The sequence below is a fragment of the Calidris pugnax genome, unplaced genomic scaffold, assembly GCF_001431845.1.
Source record: "Calidris pugnax isolate Ruff unplaced genomic scaffold, ASM143184v1 scaffold135, whole genome shotgun sequence".
Lineage (NCBI taxonomy): Eukaryota > Metazoa > Chordata > Aves > Charadriiformes > Scolopacidae > Calidris > Calidris pugnax.
The window spans coordinates 1,529,046-1,544,536 of record NW_015090961.1 but is presented as its reverse complement, the minus strand read 5'-3'; the positions used below and the strand labels follow the sequence as shown (position 1 = coordinate 1,544,536).

Here is a 15,491-nt window from a genome sequence, read left to right as displayed (position 1 = left end):
AGGCAAGGAGTAGGAGGGGAGATCATCCATGATATCCAGCCACCTGCAGCTCTTCCTCTTGGGCACCATGGATCACCTCCCAGAAGCTTGGCACTGCTGCAAATTTGAGTAATTTCCCTGGGATGGTGGATGGTCTGGGATCTCTCACCCAGAGAAGCTGTGGCTGCCCCATCCCTGGAGGGGTTCAAGGCCAGGTTGGACGGGGCTTGGAGCAACCTGGTTTAGTTGGAGGTGTCCCTGCCCAGGGTAGGGGCTTGGAACTAGATAATCTTTAAGGTCCCTTCCAACACGAACCAGTCTATGGTTCTATCATGTCAAGCATTCCCAAGAAGTGACCCTGGCTCTGCAGCAGGAACCCCAGGGAAGGCCGGGAGCTCCAGACCTGCAGAGCCCTGTTCCCATCCCACTGGCCACACACCAAACCAGTGCTGTCCAGAGGAATCCTGCTCGCAGCATCTCATCACAACTAAACCACCTCCCTTTGGGGACCGAAAGAATCCCACAAGGCCTCTAAACCCAACGTCAGGCAGATGAGAAGCGGTGATTGCTCCTGCTGACCCCCCCCCAGCTCTCAGGTTGAGAGCACAGACCAAACACTGCATTCACTAACCCAAAATTGCCCCAAAAGATGATTCAGTAATAGCCCACTAACCTTCATCATTAGGACAATGGTATTGAGTGCAATCATGACCATGATAAAATACTCAAAGGGAGGGGACACCACAAATTTCCACATCTTGTACTGAAAAGATTGCTTGTTCTGAGGCATGTAGCGGGTGAGTGGCTTGGCACTTATGGCGAAGTCTATGCAGGCCCTCTACAAAACAAAAACGGGATGAAAAGAATACACACACAAAAAAGAAAAGGCTGGCAGTCCTTATCACTCAGGATATTGTTGGGAGAGCGAGCAGAGCATTTCATGGAGGTCGGTATTTCTAAGTGTTTCTCACACACAATGCGGGTACTGACTACCCCTGTGAAATGCAGCACAGGATCCCTAAATTATAATCAATTTTGGACACTTGTTGAAGTATTAGACCCCACAACACTCCTACAGAGCCCTGTAATCCTAGGACACAACCTTCCATCCCAGCCCCGCTCCCGGTAGTTCCTGATCCCTTCCCGCTTGGGGAAGGGAGTTATAAATCCCCAGGCTCACTCCAGAAAACACTGCCATTTCCTCCTGGTTTGTAATTGTAGAAACTGGAGGATTGGTAAAGAACTTATCTGTGGTTTTAAAAAAAAAGTATTGTGAAACCCAGGTATGTTCTCACACCCAGCAAAACCTCTCCGGCTAAAAACATTTCATAAAACCTGAACTGAACTCCATCAATAAATTATCCAACAAATATTACTTGGTGAACTCTCAAAGACCCTCTTAGCTGGCTATTTCTGTTCACATTATTATAACACTGCATTAAAAATTTATTTCTACCCACAAGAAGTTCTGATTCTGGAGCATTTTCTTATCTTGGATTTAGGTAAGAATTCAAGGTCTTAAACCAGTGCAAAAATATTTTCTGCTCAGTTGAAATGTGGTTAATGCATCTCTAAACAGTCTGCTTTATTTTGGACTTTCTGTTCGTATAGACAAACAATGCACTAATTAATAATTGATTGCAAACTCATCTCTTTTCATCAAAAATCATGTTCCAGTTTCAAAATAAATGAAAAGAGATGGTCCTTCTCACAACAGGTCACTGAGGCTGTGGGACCCCAGATGAAGGATGTTGTGGATGCTAAAAATCTGCATGGGTTCAGGAGGAAACTGGATACACTCATGGAAGAAAGATATGCAGATGTCTCTAACTAAACTAAAAACATGTCCAACTCAGAAGGTTCCTGAGCTGAAAATGGTGGTATTTGCTAAAGCATTAAAGAAAAGCCTCATATGTGCTTGCCCTGGTCTTATGCTCTTCCCAAGGTGTCTACTTTCATCTGCCATTAGGAGGACATCGCCTCAGCAGGGCAACAAAAGCAAGCTGGTGAGAGGAGTGCTCCTTTGGGGAGCTGTGGCAATTTCAGCTTAGTTTGATTTTTGAGTGGCCTCTAAAAGGCCAAAGATTTCTGTCTCCTTTCCCACCTCCATGCCTGAGCTAACATGCAAGTCAAAATTCACTTGGAAGCAGAGCTGTGGTCCATGGGGACGTGTGACAGTGCTCACTAACGTGCAGCATTCATGGGCTCTCCATGGCTTTGTTTTTATGCAAAACCTGGAAAAGTCTGTAATTTCTTTGGTCTCTACACTACAGACCCTCAGGTAGCGACTGCTCTAGAGCCCCCCACGGCACAGGAGGGACGAGGAGTGGGTTTCCACCAGTCCCAAGGTGCTCTGAGCCCCCAGGTGCAAACTCCAGATTGAGAAGACGCGGGTACCTCGTTTTTCTCGAGGCTGCACTCTGACATCACTTTATCTCCTTGCTCTTGGAAGGTGATGATGATTAACGCCACAAAGATGTTCACAAAGAAAAAAGGGAAGACAACAAAATACACCACGTAAAAGATAGACATTTCCATTCGGTAGCCAGGGCTGGGACCCTGTTCCTCGTAGGTGGCATCCACCGAGTGCTTCAGCACACTGCAATCAAGCGCAAAGAGAGAAGAAAAGTCAACAGGATCCACGTGAAGCACCAATGACACCCTGACAGTCACTCACCGGCCTTCACTCAGGCAAAGGGTTTTCCACATATGCTCAGGTCAAACTCGTTCCCACCTCTACGGTTGGGAAGAAGTTTTCCTTGAGGATATTTTTAGGGAAAACCTCGGTGTTTTCACCATTCTGCAGAACGGTGGAGATTTGCTAGTACAGATCCACTTATCCCCCTGGCCAAGAGGAGAGGATACAGTTAGATCTGGCTTCTCTTCTCTGGTCAACAGGGGTGAAAGCAAGGGTGGGAAAAGAAAGGTGGTGATGATCTCCAAGTAGGGGAAGACAGTGAGGGACTGGAGAAGGGAGACTAATGCTGTATGTTTTCTTCTTTATTTTATGAAATAGCTGAATGTGGAGGACCCCCGACCGTGAATTGTACTCCACGTGTCCCAGCAGAAAAGTGTGCCAAAATAAAGTCATAAGCTGAACAGTAAATACAATTTTGGGACTGTCATACCCAGCATACTTTGAGCGTAGGTCACAATACTTTTTCCCTTCATTTTCTTACATTCCCATTATCAATTTTACACCCGAGAAAGGCGGGCAAGTCCAAAAGACTGTAGCTTTTAAGCTATTAAGTACTGAAAACTGCCCGAGCATCTGTGCAAGCGCAGAAGAATGTTGAGAAAAATGCAGAGCCCTGCCTGCTGATTCACCCAATAATCACACACGGGAAAGAGAAAGCTTAGCTGATAAAAGACTACTCTTATTTCACAGGTCACCTGCCGTTTAGATGTCCCTCAGAGCTGTGGAAAGCTGCCATTACCTCCACGATGATCACTGACCCTGCCAGTCCCGGGTACTCACGTTGGCCACCCTTCACCCGTGGAGACGGTGAAGAGCGTGAGCAGAGCCCAGAGCACGTTGTCGTAGTGGAACTCGTATTTTTTCCATTCCCTGGGCTGCGCCTCCACTTCATTTTTTTCATAATCGAGGTACTGACCCCTGGGGAGAAAAAAAAAGAGTTTCAGACCAGATGAGAGAATTAAACCAAATCAGCCATTTCGTATGACTCACTGAGGAGCATCGAAAAGCCTCAGTAGCAGACTCTGACTGTGCTATGTATTAAAAACAAATAAAGAGAGAGGCCCCAGATTTGTCAAAGAAGGCAGTTTTTTGGAGACATTTTGAGATACAGGAACCAGACCTAAGGTCTAGAAAAGAAAGAAATTGTAGTCAGGACATTCATTCATTAGGCAAAGCTGGCAATTAACAGCATGCTGCCCCCAAAATTATCTGACCCCACAGAAAACCACACTGCTTGGTGGGGAGGAGTCTTTGGCTCCCACCTCAGAGTTGGATTTAACTGGGTCCTGCTTTGAGGGGCTGAGGGACCCGGCATCTGAAGAGTTCTCCTCCAACCTACATTCTTCTAGAATTTAACATTTCTTCTGGTAATATATCTGCTTTATTGCAAGGAAGAACTACAGCGACACCTCTGTGGCTGCTGCAGGCACATGGTCCCAGCAGGAGTGGGGTAACGTGGGCAGAGCTGGACGGTGCTGAGGAGGTGGTTTGGGTTCCAGGAAACTAGGTGAGTGAGGAAGATGAACGCTGTGGTGAGTAAAGCACCTTGATAGCCTGTCACAAAGGACAAAGCATGACAGGGCTTTTAAGATATTCAGATACTGACCCCTTTTCTAGCTAATTAGGAGCTCCTTAACTTCCTACCAACTCAATTCCGATTAATTATTCATTATGTTTTTCTTATTCATATGAGCCCTAGGAATCAAGGCAGCAGGTAGAAAAAGGAGTCATGCCATCCTTTCAAAAACCTGTTACCTTAAAATCACACCCAGCCCTCCCTGGGCAAAGGAGCCTGCTCCCCCGTGGCGTTGAACATTTGGGTAAGGGTTTGCTAAATCAGAGCAAGGAATGATGCTGCTATTGAAACAACAAAAGGGAAAATTCACCTCTAGGGTAATTTCTCTTACAGGAGACTCATCAAGCTCAGCCGATACCCATCTGATGGAGCTTTGGGACAGTCAAGGGAGCTGCTGCTGCCAGAGGAAAGGCAAGGTCCCCCCCCAGCCCCTGCCCCCTACCGTACCTGCAGTCCTTTTCCAGCTCCTTCGACTCATCAGTGCAGTAGAAGAACCTGCCTTTGAAGAGCTGCACAGCGATGACGGCAAAAATGAACATGAAGAGCATGTAAACTATGAGGATATTGAGGACGTTCTTCAGGGAATTCACCACGCAGTCAAAGACAGCCTGGGGATGGAGGAGAACAAGGTTAAGGGAATGAAAGGAAAGAAAAAATGCATCTAACACCTTGGCATCTAACATCTAACTAAACTCGGGAGTAATTACCCAACCTACAACCCATAGGTGGCTTCATGGACTTGCACACCAAGGATTTGACCAAGAGTCGTGCTCCAGCTGTGAGAAATAACACCAGTTTCCAACATCTCCTGCTTTCTTGGTGAGTTTGGCCCATAAAATTTATAAAGACAATCACAGCTCAGCGAGATAAATATTAGTCCTAAACAAATACTTCCATGGCTAATTATGACATGAAAAACATCCTTATGTTTAATTTATTCCCAGTGGATAGGTAAAAACTCGTCAAACATGTTATTCATTGACCATTACTTGAACTGTTTGAATAATAAGGAAAATGCACCAGATACCAATCAACTAAATGCTTCGAATAATATTTTTCTAATGAACTGTCTATCAAAACTAAGTGTGACTAAACTAGCCAGCATATGTCACTTCTGAAGTCTCTGCAAAGAACTTCTCAAATACACTTATTATTTGACTATTAGTCACTGATTCATTGTTACAAGTAATTTGCAGTTTAATTTTAGTCTGAGAAGTTTGTCATAATAATAGAAATTGAGTAGTCACTGCCCAAGCGCGGGGTTTGTACAATACTGTTCCTTTTTCTCTGAATGGAAGTGAATAATTCACAAAATTACACTCCTGATGCAACCCAGAAATCCTGAATTAAAACACTGAAAATATCTCTAATCACCCCATTAATCTTGCTGATTGTCACACACAAGACCACATCCAGGAAAAAAAAAAAAAATTGAAAGAATTTTGAAGACAAACCAGATGAATACGACTTCTGCTTCACGGAAAGATTTCTGAACACTTCTTTAGAAGTGGTGAAATTATTCTGTAAAATGGCTTGAAAATAAGGCAGATATTCAATAAAAAGCGTCCTGCTGTAGGACTGAGATTCTGTTGACTGTTTTATGACCTAAGAGCTGTATATTTTGAATTTCTAGACAAATAAAGACCATTTCCTACATTGTTCAACATTATTCTTCCTTATCTTTTGAGGCAAATTTAGTATGCATAAAAATGCATAAAATCAAAATTATTTGAGCGTGAATTGTGGGTAAGGACAAAAGGAAATCTATATAACAACTGACCCTCATTTTTACATGCCACTGTGTGAGAACAGGAATTATCAGACATAGTTTCACCATTGCAAAATGTACCTATTGCTTTTTCCTCCATCTCTCACAGAAAAGAGCCTGCAAAGCAGTGATGCCACATGAAGACCTTCTACAATAGGTATTCAAGAATTCCCAAAACTCAGAAATTATTAAATTTCATAAGTCCTTCCATTCTCTGCTTCCAGGGGCTGGCTCTATCTCAAAGCTTTCATGAAATGGTGTTGAATAAGTCACCGTAGGCCATTACATTCATTTTACTTTGTAACTTAGTATTCTAGAGATGAAAGGGTACTGCTATAAAACCCTGCTCTATATATTCTTTAATAGAAAAGATGAACAGATTAGAAGTCCTCATACTGCAATGACATTTCTCTTTAGACAGACCGTGGAAAATCTTGCAATATTCATGTTAAGTTCTCCAGGGAAAATTAAACACTCCAAAACCTATTTTCTCCTATAGCATTTCTAAGAGCATCACATTTATGAACAGTAATTTAATTTATTTGCATTTTTTTCATTTCTTTTTTTAGAAGTTTGATTTTAATGTGGATTCACAATCATTCATAACATTGCACACAATGTTTGCAAAAGAAACAAGTGTTTGACATTTGCTAAACATCTGCACAGCTATTTTTATAAATCTGGCAAAGAGATTAATTGCAAGAAAATGAAAGGAACAGAAATAACTTGGACTAAGTTTAGTCCATCAGCTTCCACACAGCTGATCAGAGAAGGAAAGATCGGCGGTTATTCTCTAACCTTTAGTTTTGGTAGCCGTTTAATGGTCTTCAGTGGTCTTAGGACCCGCAGAACTCGCAGTGACTTGATTGTGTTGATGTCCTTGCCTTTGGTTCCTCTGCAAGGCATAAAAGGCACAAGAACAACAGAGGGAATAGTTTGGTCCCCAGGTCACTAACTAGAATATCTGTAGGTCCCCAGTGTGGTTTTGGCTGTGGAATTGGTTTGGGTTTGGGTGCCATCCTCACCATGGATGCAGATGGTACCAGTGCAGATGCAGATGAAGACCCAACTTGAGACGTGTTAATCACCACACAGGAGGAAGACTGCAGGCAGGACATGGTCCTTGTAACTTTCAGCCACACATGCTCTCCAGCCCTCGCTCTCTTCCCAGTTTCTCACCAAGCATCACCCAGGAACTGGTGACATTCTACCCCAACTCCCCACCCAGGAAACAGTCAAAGCCAGGGCAGCAGCCACCAGGAGAGGAGGCTCGGTACATCCAGCCCAGCCCCAGGCAGGAGAAGTGAGAAAGTCACACCTGGCTCTCCTCCCTCTCAGGCACCTGGGTGAGACAGGAGGATGCTTCTCTCTGTGCATCTTTCACTACTCTGGTGGGGACGTCGTGTCTAGACAAGCAGTGACCAGAGAGAACTGGAACCTTCATGGTGAGGGACTGAGCTCTTCTGGGGACCAGAGCTGCTCCATGCCTGTACCCTCATCCTCGAGTCTCTCTTGGAAGACATGCTACCAAACCCATGCAGGAACATGTAATATGACGGCATATTACATGCCTGGAACAGTGCTAGGGCATCTTCCCACTTACGCATGCAGGTGCTGCAAGTCACATTTTGGTTTTACTTTTCGTTAAAACTGAGTGCAAGACTTGAGACTGTTCCTCTTGTTACCACTAAGAGGTTTTTAGGGGAAGGACAGAGTTCCTTTCCACGTGCACTTCCGAAACAAATTTAAAAAAGACACAGTTACATCTTCCTCCAAACCCAGCAGCAAAACAATGACATTCCCCTTCATTTCATATGAAGTGAAAAATGGGATGAAAATCTTTAACAGAGTTTTGTTCATGACTACAGGCTTGGGTCTGAGACTGTATTGAGGTAACACGGGTGTGAATGAATAACATGTGGAACAGATGCTGAGATACCTACTCTATGCTCTTCCAGTTGGCTAAACATTTCTCTTCTCTGACAGGAAAGCAAGAGAGACACAAATAACCCCAGAGACCAACAGGAGGTACATGCAGGGAGGGGACTGCACAGCTCCCTCCCCACTTCTGGCTCTATGCTGAGGGACAAGCACCAAGAGTGGAGGAAAATCACCCAGTTTCGTGGCTGTCTGGCCTTGCTCAGTCCTGGAAGGTGTCTTTTTGCAATCTATCCACTTCTAAAAGACCAATAAACACAATGCTAATACTGTACTACCCCATACTGACACCAGACTGGAACCCACAATGTAGAAACTCACATTCCTGTCTCATCCCCAGCCTCTTTCTCCAATTCCCAGTCCCTGCAGTTGAAATGCAATAAGCAGTGAGACACGAGGAATTTTTGGAGGGCCGTGGGTTGTATCCCAATAACTTCCACATTGAGCACAAGCTGCCATTGCACATGATTTAATAGAGATGGAGGAGAGGGGGAAGAGGATGGAGATTAAACCTGCCCTCTCTGTATCTCATCTTTCAGGGCTGCTTTGGGGCCGTTTTTATCAGCTGCAGATGGATCTTGACTGCTGGCACAGCTGTAAATCCAGCTAATACTCACGTAGCTACAGGACTGATTTAATGCCACAATATAACTATTACATATTTAAAAGAAATAATTTCTCTTTCTCAATAGAGACCCTTTAATCTGGTGGAGATGAAGCAGACGCTGCCAACACAGCTTTTACTGGCTTTCTCTTCAGGTTTTAGCGTAACTGAAGATCTGACCCACATTTGGCTTTGCACACTTGCTTTCAAATCACAAGCTCCTAGCAAGCACCGATCCTGCCATGGTCACTGAAGCCATCTCCTTGTCACCGTAGGCTCCAACTGAGCCAACCAAACTGGAGCTCACCCATTCCCCAGGCAGCTTTGTCTGATCCTTAGCAATGCCCTGGCCACAAAACACTTGGTTTGGCCTCTCGAGAAGGACAGTCAGTGACAGGAGGGAAGTAGGAGGGGAAATAGTTTATTGCGAAGGAGATACTACCTGGCTTGGCCAGCCAGCCTGGTCACCCAGCACATGCTCATCACCTTGGCTGTCCCTGATGCTCCCTCCATCCTTTCCCCTCAGGGAGGCCAAACAAGTCACTTGGGTTGCTCCATGTTGCCCGTTCATTTGGGGTCTAACTAGATGGGGAAGCCAGGGCAGAGAGGGTGCAGAGGTAGGAGCTGAGGGAAGAGTAAATGTGAGATCGTTAAGGGACATGTGGTTGGGGCAGGAGGAGAAAAAAAAAGAGGCAGGATACCTTGGCCCACAACTATATCCAGTTCTTAATCATTTGTGGCCACAATTCTGGTTTACAGATTCACACACCCACCCAGCCTAGCTGCGCAGCCACCAGCAGGTACCAACCAAACTAATAAACCTCAGTGGTCCTCACCCGGGTTCAAGCAGAACCACAGAATATTTCCATGAGCTTCTTTCAGTGCTCCTGATTCCAAGAGACCTAAACACCTATTTCCTCTGTTGCCGTGAATTTGCACTAAATAACAACTGTATTAATAAGTGCTCCTGGAAGGGAAGTTCCAGATGAGAACAGAAACACTTCTCGGCTCTGAAGGAACTCACTCAGGTCTCAGGGCTGGCTCCAAGTCCAAAGCAATAACCTCTGTGGACTTAATATTTTAGGAAGGATAAACAGAGCTACTGGGAACTATTGGATAGGTGGGGCAGAACAAATCCTTCCTCCTGGGTCTGTGAGAGAAGAAGATGGTTTGCCCTCACATGGATGACTGCACCGAGAGCTGGGAGGTGAAGGGCAGACAGCTCCAGTCCTACAAAATTCCTTCTGCCTGAATGAAGGACACTAAGAAAGGTTGATTTATTATTTTTTTTTCCACCTTTCAGGCACCTAAGCAAATAAAGAGAGTGAGCCAATTAAATGTTAATGGGATTTGTGATCTAAGTCATACAGAGAATCCTGACAAATCATGCCTATTTCTTGTCACAGTAAGGTCCCTGCTATAGGAGAAAGCTTTCTCAACAGGCTGGTACTCTGAACTAGAGTGATGCAAATTACATTTTAATTAAATGGATCTTCTGCAACTACTGTCAAATAAAACCTTAAGGGTGGGGTTTGATGTTTTTAAGAGCCCCTTCTGCCAATATTGGGTTTTGCACCACTCATACAAAGTCAGATGTCCCACAGAACAAAAGCTCCAGATGGAACCAAGATTCAGTCAAAAGGCAAACACAAGCACACATTTGACCAGAATATTTCTCACAATAAAAATTGCTATGCAAGGACAAGATCTTAGATGACTGCAGAATAACAACTACAAAATTCCGAAGAGCTACAGAAGAGCAAGCAGGATAAAGACAGACAGCAAACAGAAGCCCAACGACTTAAAAAAAAAAGAATACCACTAAGAAAGAAACGGCATTAGGTCAATTCTGGCTGCATTAGGCCAGTTTTTTCTAGGGCAGTTTGCTGCTCATTTATTTAAAACATTAAAAATATTTTAAAAGAGCTTGACTTGGCTTTTTTTTTTCCTTTAATAAATAAAAGATCCTTTAAAAAATTAATAGTTTTTTAAAATGGAAGCTTCTTGTTTCTGTTGCTCCTGCCAGCAGCTCTGACTTCACGTAACGTGGGGCTCTTAGAGTCGTGGCATCAAATATTCAGAGTAGGGTGGAGCCACCTCCTTCTGCAATTGCCTGAAATCCCCAAGGCAGAAAGTGAATTCCTCCACCGAAGAGTAAACGAGGTCACACAACTCTGCCCAAGCACAAAGCCACCCTCTTCCAGGGCCTAAATGATCTGGTTTCCTAGAGAGAAGAAAAAAAACCAAGTGCCCAGTTTCCTGGAGCGCATCAAAGACCTTTCTTTGCCTCCTTTTCATTGCATCCCTGGTGTCCAGCCCTGCCTCCCCCTCCATCCCCAAGGCGAAGCTGTGCTGAACCACGCTGACAACAAAACCAACATTACCTTGTGGATGGTTACATGCAACTTTTGTTACCTCCTCCTTTACAAACTGTCTCTGCCAACCTCTCGAAACACGCTGTTTTGATGACTTTTCACCAATGTCACGTTGCCCTGACTGCATAAAATTAGTCCCGAAGCTTCCAGCACTAGAGGTGCAATCCTCTGAATGAGAATAAAACTCCTCCTTTAAACCTAGTTATTAAGATTTTTCATGAATTGCAACTGACACATTAAAGACGTACCCACTAAGTTGTCCCTTCAAACCTTTTTGGTACAAAAATATCCGCTTATTATAGTTTCTGACTCTCTGGTCAAGACTCTCTGGTCTACTTGGCTTTCCAGTCTGCTTCTATTTTCTGCTTGAAGAAAATTAGGATGAATGAGGACTGTTAAGGGAAAATAGGTTTCACTGGATAATGAGTAATAAAGGGACAAAGGAGTCAATGCAATGGGTGTAACATGGTTCGTTTCCACGGTGGCAAGTGTGTGTACACAGGTTTGACAGGCAAAACAGTGCAGCAAGAGACAGGAATAACATATTACCCCATGAAACTCCTAGAGAGAGATTCCAGCAAGAGGAAGACAAAGAAAGAGCAGAGTCAATGACAAACAGAAACATCAGGCTATACAGTGCTCCCCATGCACAGAGAGATACGTGTTGGCAGATCGTCCCATCCCCTGTCCCGCACCCACCAACTCCACGTTCATCAAAATAAACAAACAAGGAGGCAACAGCTTGGCTCTACAGCATAACCCCCCCCTGCCCCCCCCCGCAGTGTGTCAGCCAACAAGGGCAAGCACACCTTCATCCTCCCCACGGAGAACAACTTTGATTGTTTGGCAAATGCTCTTTTTGCTTTTTTCAGAGAGTAGCGTGAAATTCTGGGCGTCTGAGCCACCTTGCTGGTGTTGAAAATGTAAAAATGCAATCTCTCTGCTGCTATTCATCAGCTATTTCTATTGAATGAATAGATTTTACACCTGGGGCTGATAAATTTCAATGACAAATTTACTAGCTTGCTTGAAGCTCCTCTACTGCTGTTTCCCTAAAGGCTAAAACACGTCTGTGTGTTTGTGGCAGGTTTATCTATAGAAAAAGCAAGGGATTTCTCTTTGAAATGGATTGCTAAATGGAAGACACTATTTTGTTATCATCATCATCAGTATTACTAATGTTTCTAGCATCTCACCGGGGGCCTTGCTTTTAAAAAATTAATTTTTTTGAACTACAGTCAAGCACAGAATAGCTTCTGAAGAGCCACAGGCAGAAGGTAGAGCGAGAGCTGCTTTGAGAGGCTGAGATGGATTTTATGATCCTTGCAGCAATGACTGATCCCATCTCACACGCCCAAACAAACATCGGCTGTTGCAATATTCCAGATGGAAGTGGTTCAGGGAGCTGTGGTTTTTCCTAGGTTTTTCAGTGAGAAGTTGCTTCACGTCACCATCACTGGACACCAGTGAGGGCAAGAAGGTACAGGAGAATTAAATCACACCCACTGCGTGGCAGCCGTGTGTTCTCCCAAATAGAAACTGGAAGCAGCCACGCCGAGTACATTTTTACAGTGACACTGATGGTGACTGACAGGACTGCAGTGTTCGCTAGAAAAAGCTCACTAACAAAACAACAAAGATTACTCAGTTTATTCTCCAAAAAGCTCATTATGAGAATGATCAAGATTCAGCAGGCTCGGTGCGTCCACCTGGTTTAACCAAACCACTCAGCTGAGCTGAGGACACAACTATATGTCCAATTTTCAGCTGGACTTGTTACTATTCATAACTGGACAAGCAGGAACTGGATTTCCTGCTCTCAGATCAGACCAGAGATACTGAAAATATTCTCTGAATGGGACGTCAGTGCTCTCACTGCCAGCTGACACGCGGCCGTGTAGCAGAGGTTGCAGCCATAATAAAAATCACAGAAGAAATTCAAATTTTTTCCAAGCCTCAGAAGCAGGTTTGATTCTCTTTCATCTGGGAGACAGTAAATCGGCAGGCAGGTTTTATGCCTTCGCTTTCTGGAAATCCCTGCTCAATACTTACTCAAAGAGCATGTAAAATAGAAGCAGCTTGGGGCACGCTATTATGAAGCACAGTCAGGGGATGTAAAAGTAATTTATTTAGAGGCTGATGAGGTGCTGTTAGATATTCATGGCCCAATGTGAGCAATAGAAAACCTGAGCACAAAGAGACTCAGAGGGATTAAAAATTACTCATTTTAATCCATAACTTGTCCAAAAGAAAATCATGTTCAAAGAGAAGGTGTTTTAAAGGCAAACCCTGATGTTTGTTCTCACAGCACACGGAGTTGCTCTGAAGGGCTCACAAAACGCCCCTTCTCCCACCCAGTCTGCCTTGAAAGTTTGAATTCTTCATGGAAAAGAGAAATTCCCAGTGAACCACAGACTTGGGTAATATTGTTTTGCAAACTCATACTTGTGATTAATATTATTTTACTTTTATACCTCTCTCCAATTCAAAGGAACTCCGTTAACTCACTAAACTGTTTTTCCATATGTTTTTGTTTAACTCAGTCTGACCACATCCAGTTTTGAATGATGTTATGCCAATATATATGCAGGGAAACTAAGCCACACACATGCCTGCTCAAGCTTAAGAAGCAACCCAGTTTTTGGATGCCAAATTTCAGGTAAGCAAGACATTCACCAGAGCAGCCGAGAACCTTGTTTCAAGAGGGCACTCCGTTCCTCTGAAAAGCAAATTTCTAAGGAATAATGACAATGTCTTTAAAGAGGAAGGCAGTGTCCCTTTGAAAAATTTATACTGAGAGCATGATTTGCTCCAAGGTCATAACAATTCTTTGGTGTGGGATAGGGCACAGAAAGCCCAGACCCCCAAAAATAGCCACTGTCACCTCCACTGAAGGACAGCAAGTGATGGCTTGATCATCTAATCATTTACAGGAAGGCTCTGGTCACAGCTGACAAAAAAATAGAGGTATAGAGTTAAAGAATTTGTGTATGTGTAAGGTGCATTTCCCCTTTTCCATCTTTAATATAACCTATTTGGAAAAAGGGGAAAAAGAGAAATATCACCCCTTAACTGGCTCAAAAATCACACCATCAGTGTCAATCCCATCTCCTTCTGCTGAACCACTCCAGGGTCAAATTAACTTCAATGTTTTTTTTATCCAGAATCTGCTATGAAGAATAGAAGATCTAAAATATACGTCTCACAGCCCTGATGTGAAAGGAATTTTGACACCTCGGAAGATGAAAAACTCCTGAGAAATATTTCAGGCCAAGCTTGCCAGAAACGTCCCGGTAACTTTTTATGCCGTGAGGGACACGGGGGTATTTTTCATCCGAGGAGCAGCAACGATGGCTCTCTGCCTAAAAATCACTGTCAGTCTCAAATATACAAGACACGCTTCTGCAGTTCCTTGACAAAGGTGAATGCTTTTTCTCATTAGCAAGTAAAACACTGCTAATTTCATCGCCTTCTCTAATCATCACGTCAACAAACAGGTGAGTGGAGTTTGGGCACGGGCTGCTCAATGTTCACTGTAATTACTCAAGGCTAATTTAGCAGAAGATTAATCTGGCCAAGTCCTGTAGCCTGTTTCCAGGTCATCTCCGAAAATTTATCAGGAATACATTTGCAGTACAATTATTCTGTGGTCCAGAGGTACAAGTGGAAATTTTTTTTCCACCGTCCAACCCTGAGCTCCCCAAATTGTGAAGAACCAGCATTGTTCTTCCTCTGGTCTCTTCTGAGAAAAATGCTCAAACTAAAAGCTAATCTTCGTTTTCAAAAAGCAGTTCCTCTGTGTCTGTTGCTCAGAATCCTTCATGACATTAAATAAGCGCGTGGAACATTATTCAATGTCATAAATAGAGAGCTGAGATTGAGGGAGGGAGCAATTAGCCTTAGAAGTAAAACTCTCTGGAAATGCAAGTGCTCTGAATGAGAGAGGAGGAGGAGAGAGAAATACCAAAGGCATATGAAGCAGAAATATCCGTGACTGTAGAAATAATGTTTTGTGAAGAGTTCACTGAGTTATCAGCTGATTTCATTAACTATTTTTTCATAGTAGGAACAATTTTTAAAACGATTGCCTGACTGGACTGCCACAAACTCTTTTAATGTGTCCTTGAAAAGAAGTTGGCTGAACAGTCACAAAAATCTTGGCTTAATGTTTGAATGAGCAGTGAATGGACTCACCCTAAAGCTGGGAGAATTTTCAAGACACTCTACAACACAAATTTAGGGTTCTTTTTTTTGATTCCCCCCCAGCTAGGAGATGATAAAAGGCAGAAACTGAACATTTTGCTGAGAAATGGAGCCACAAACACTACGCTTCAACCAGCTCTATACCAGGGTCCTGCCTCCTCTACAGTGTATTTCCTAGAAATGAGGATGTTAAGGAAAATGTACTTACGAGAAGGCAAATGCCACCAGGGCCCCACTGACCACAATGAAGTCCAGGATATTCCACAGGTCACGGAAGTAGGAACCCGGGTGGAGTAACAGCCCCAAGTCAATCATCTTCAGAGGAAACACATCAAAAAAAAAAAAAAAAA

General features: G+C 43.7%; 1 protein-coding gene across 1 annotated transcript in view; it reads right to left on the bottom strand.

The window, feature by feature from the left end:
- CACNA1B (calcium channel, voltage-dependent, N type, alpha 1B subunit) overlaps positions 1 to 15,491 on the bottom strand; it is a 330,920-nt gene that overhangs the window by 60,340 nt on the left and 255,089 nt on the right. The window contains exons 24-29 of the mRNA XM_014952366.1: positions 15,350 to 15,456; positions 6,820 to 6,916; positions 4,701 to 4,861; positions 3,458 to 3,595; positions 2,377 to 2,578; positions 653 to 817 (exon numbers count right to left, since the gene is read on the bottom strand). Coding sequence (XP_014807852.1) covers positions 653 to 817; positions 2,377 to 2,578; positions 3,458 to 3,595; positions 4,701 to 4,861; positions 6,820 to 6,916; positions 15,350 to 15,456 — 870 coding nt within the window. The remainder of the gene's footprint in view (positions 1 to 652; positions 818 to 2,376; positions 2,579 to 3,457; positions 3,596 to 4,700; positions 4,862 to 6,819; positions 6,917 to 15,349; positions 15,457 to 15,491) is intronic.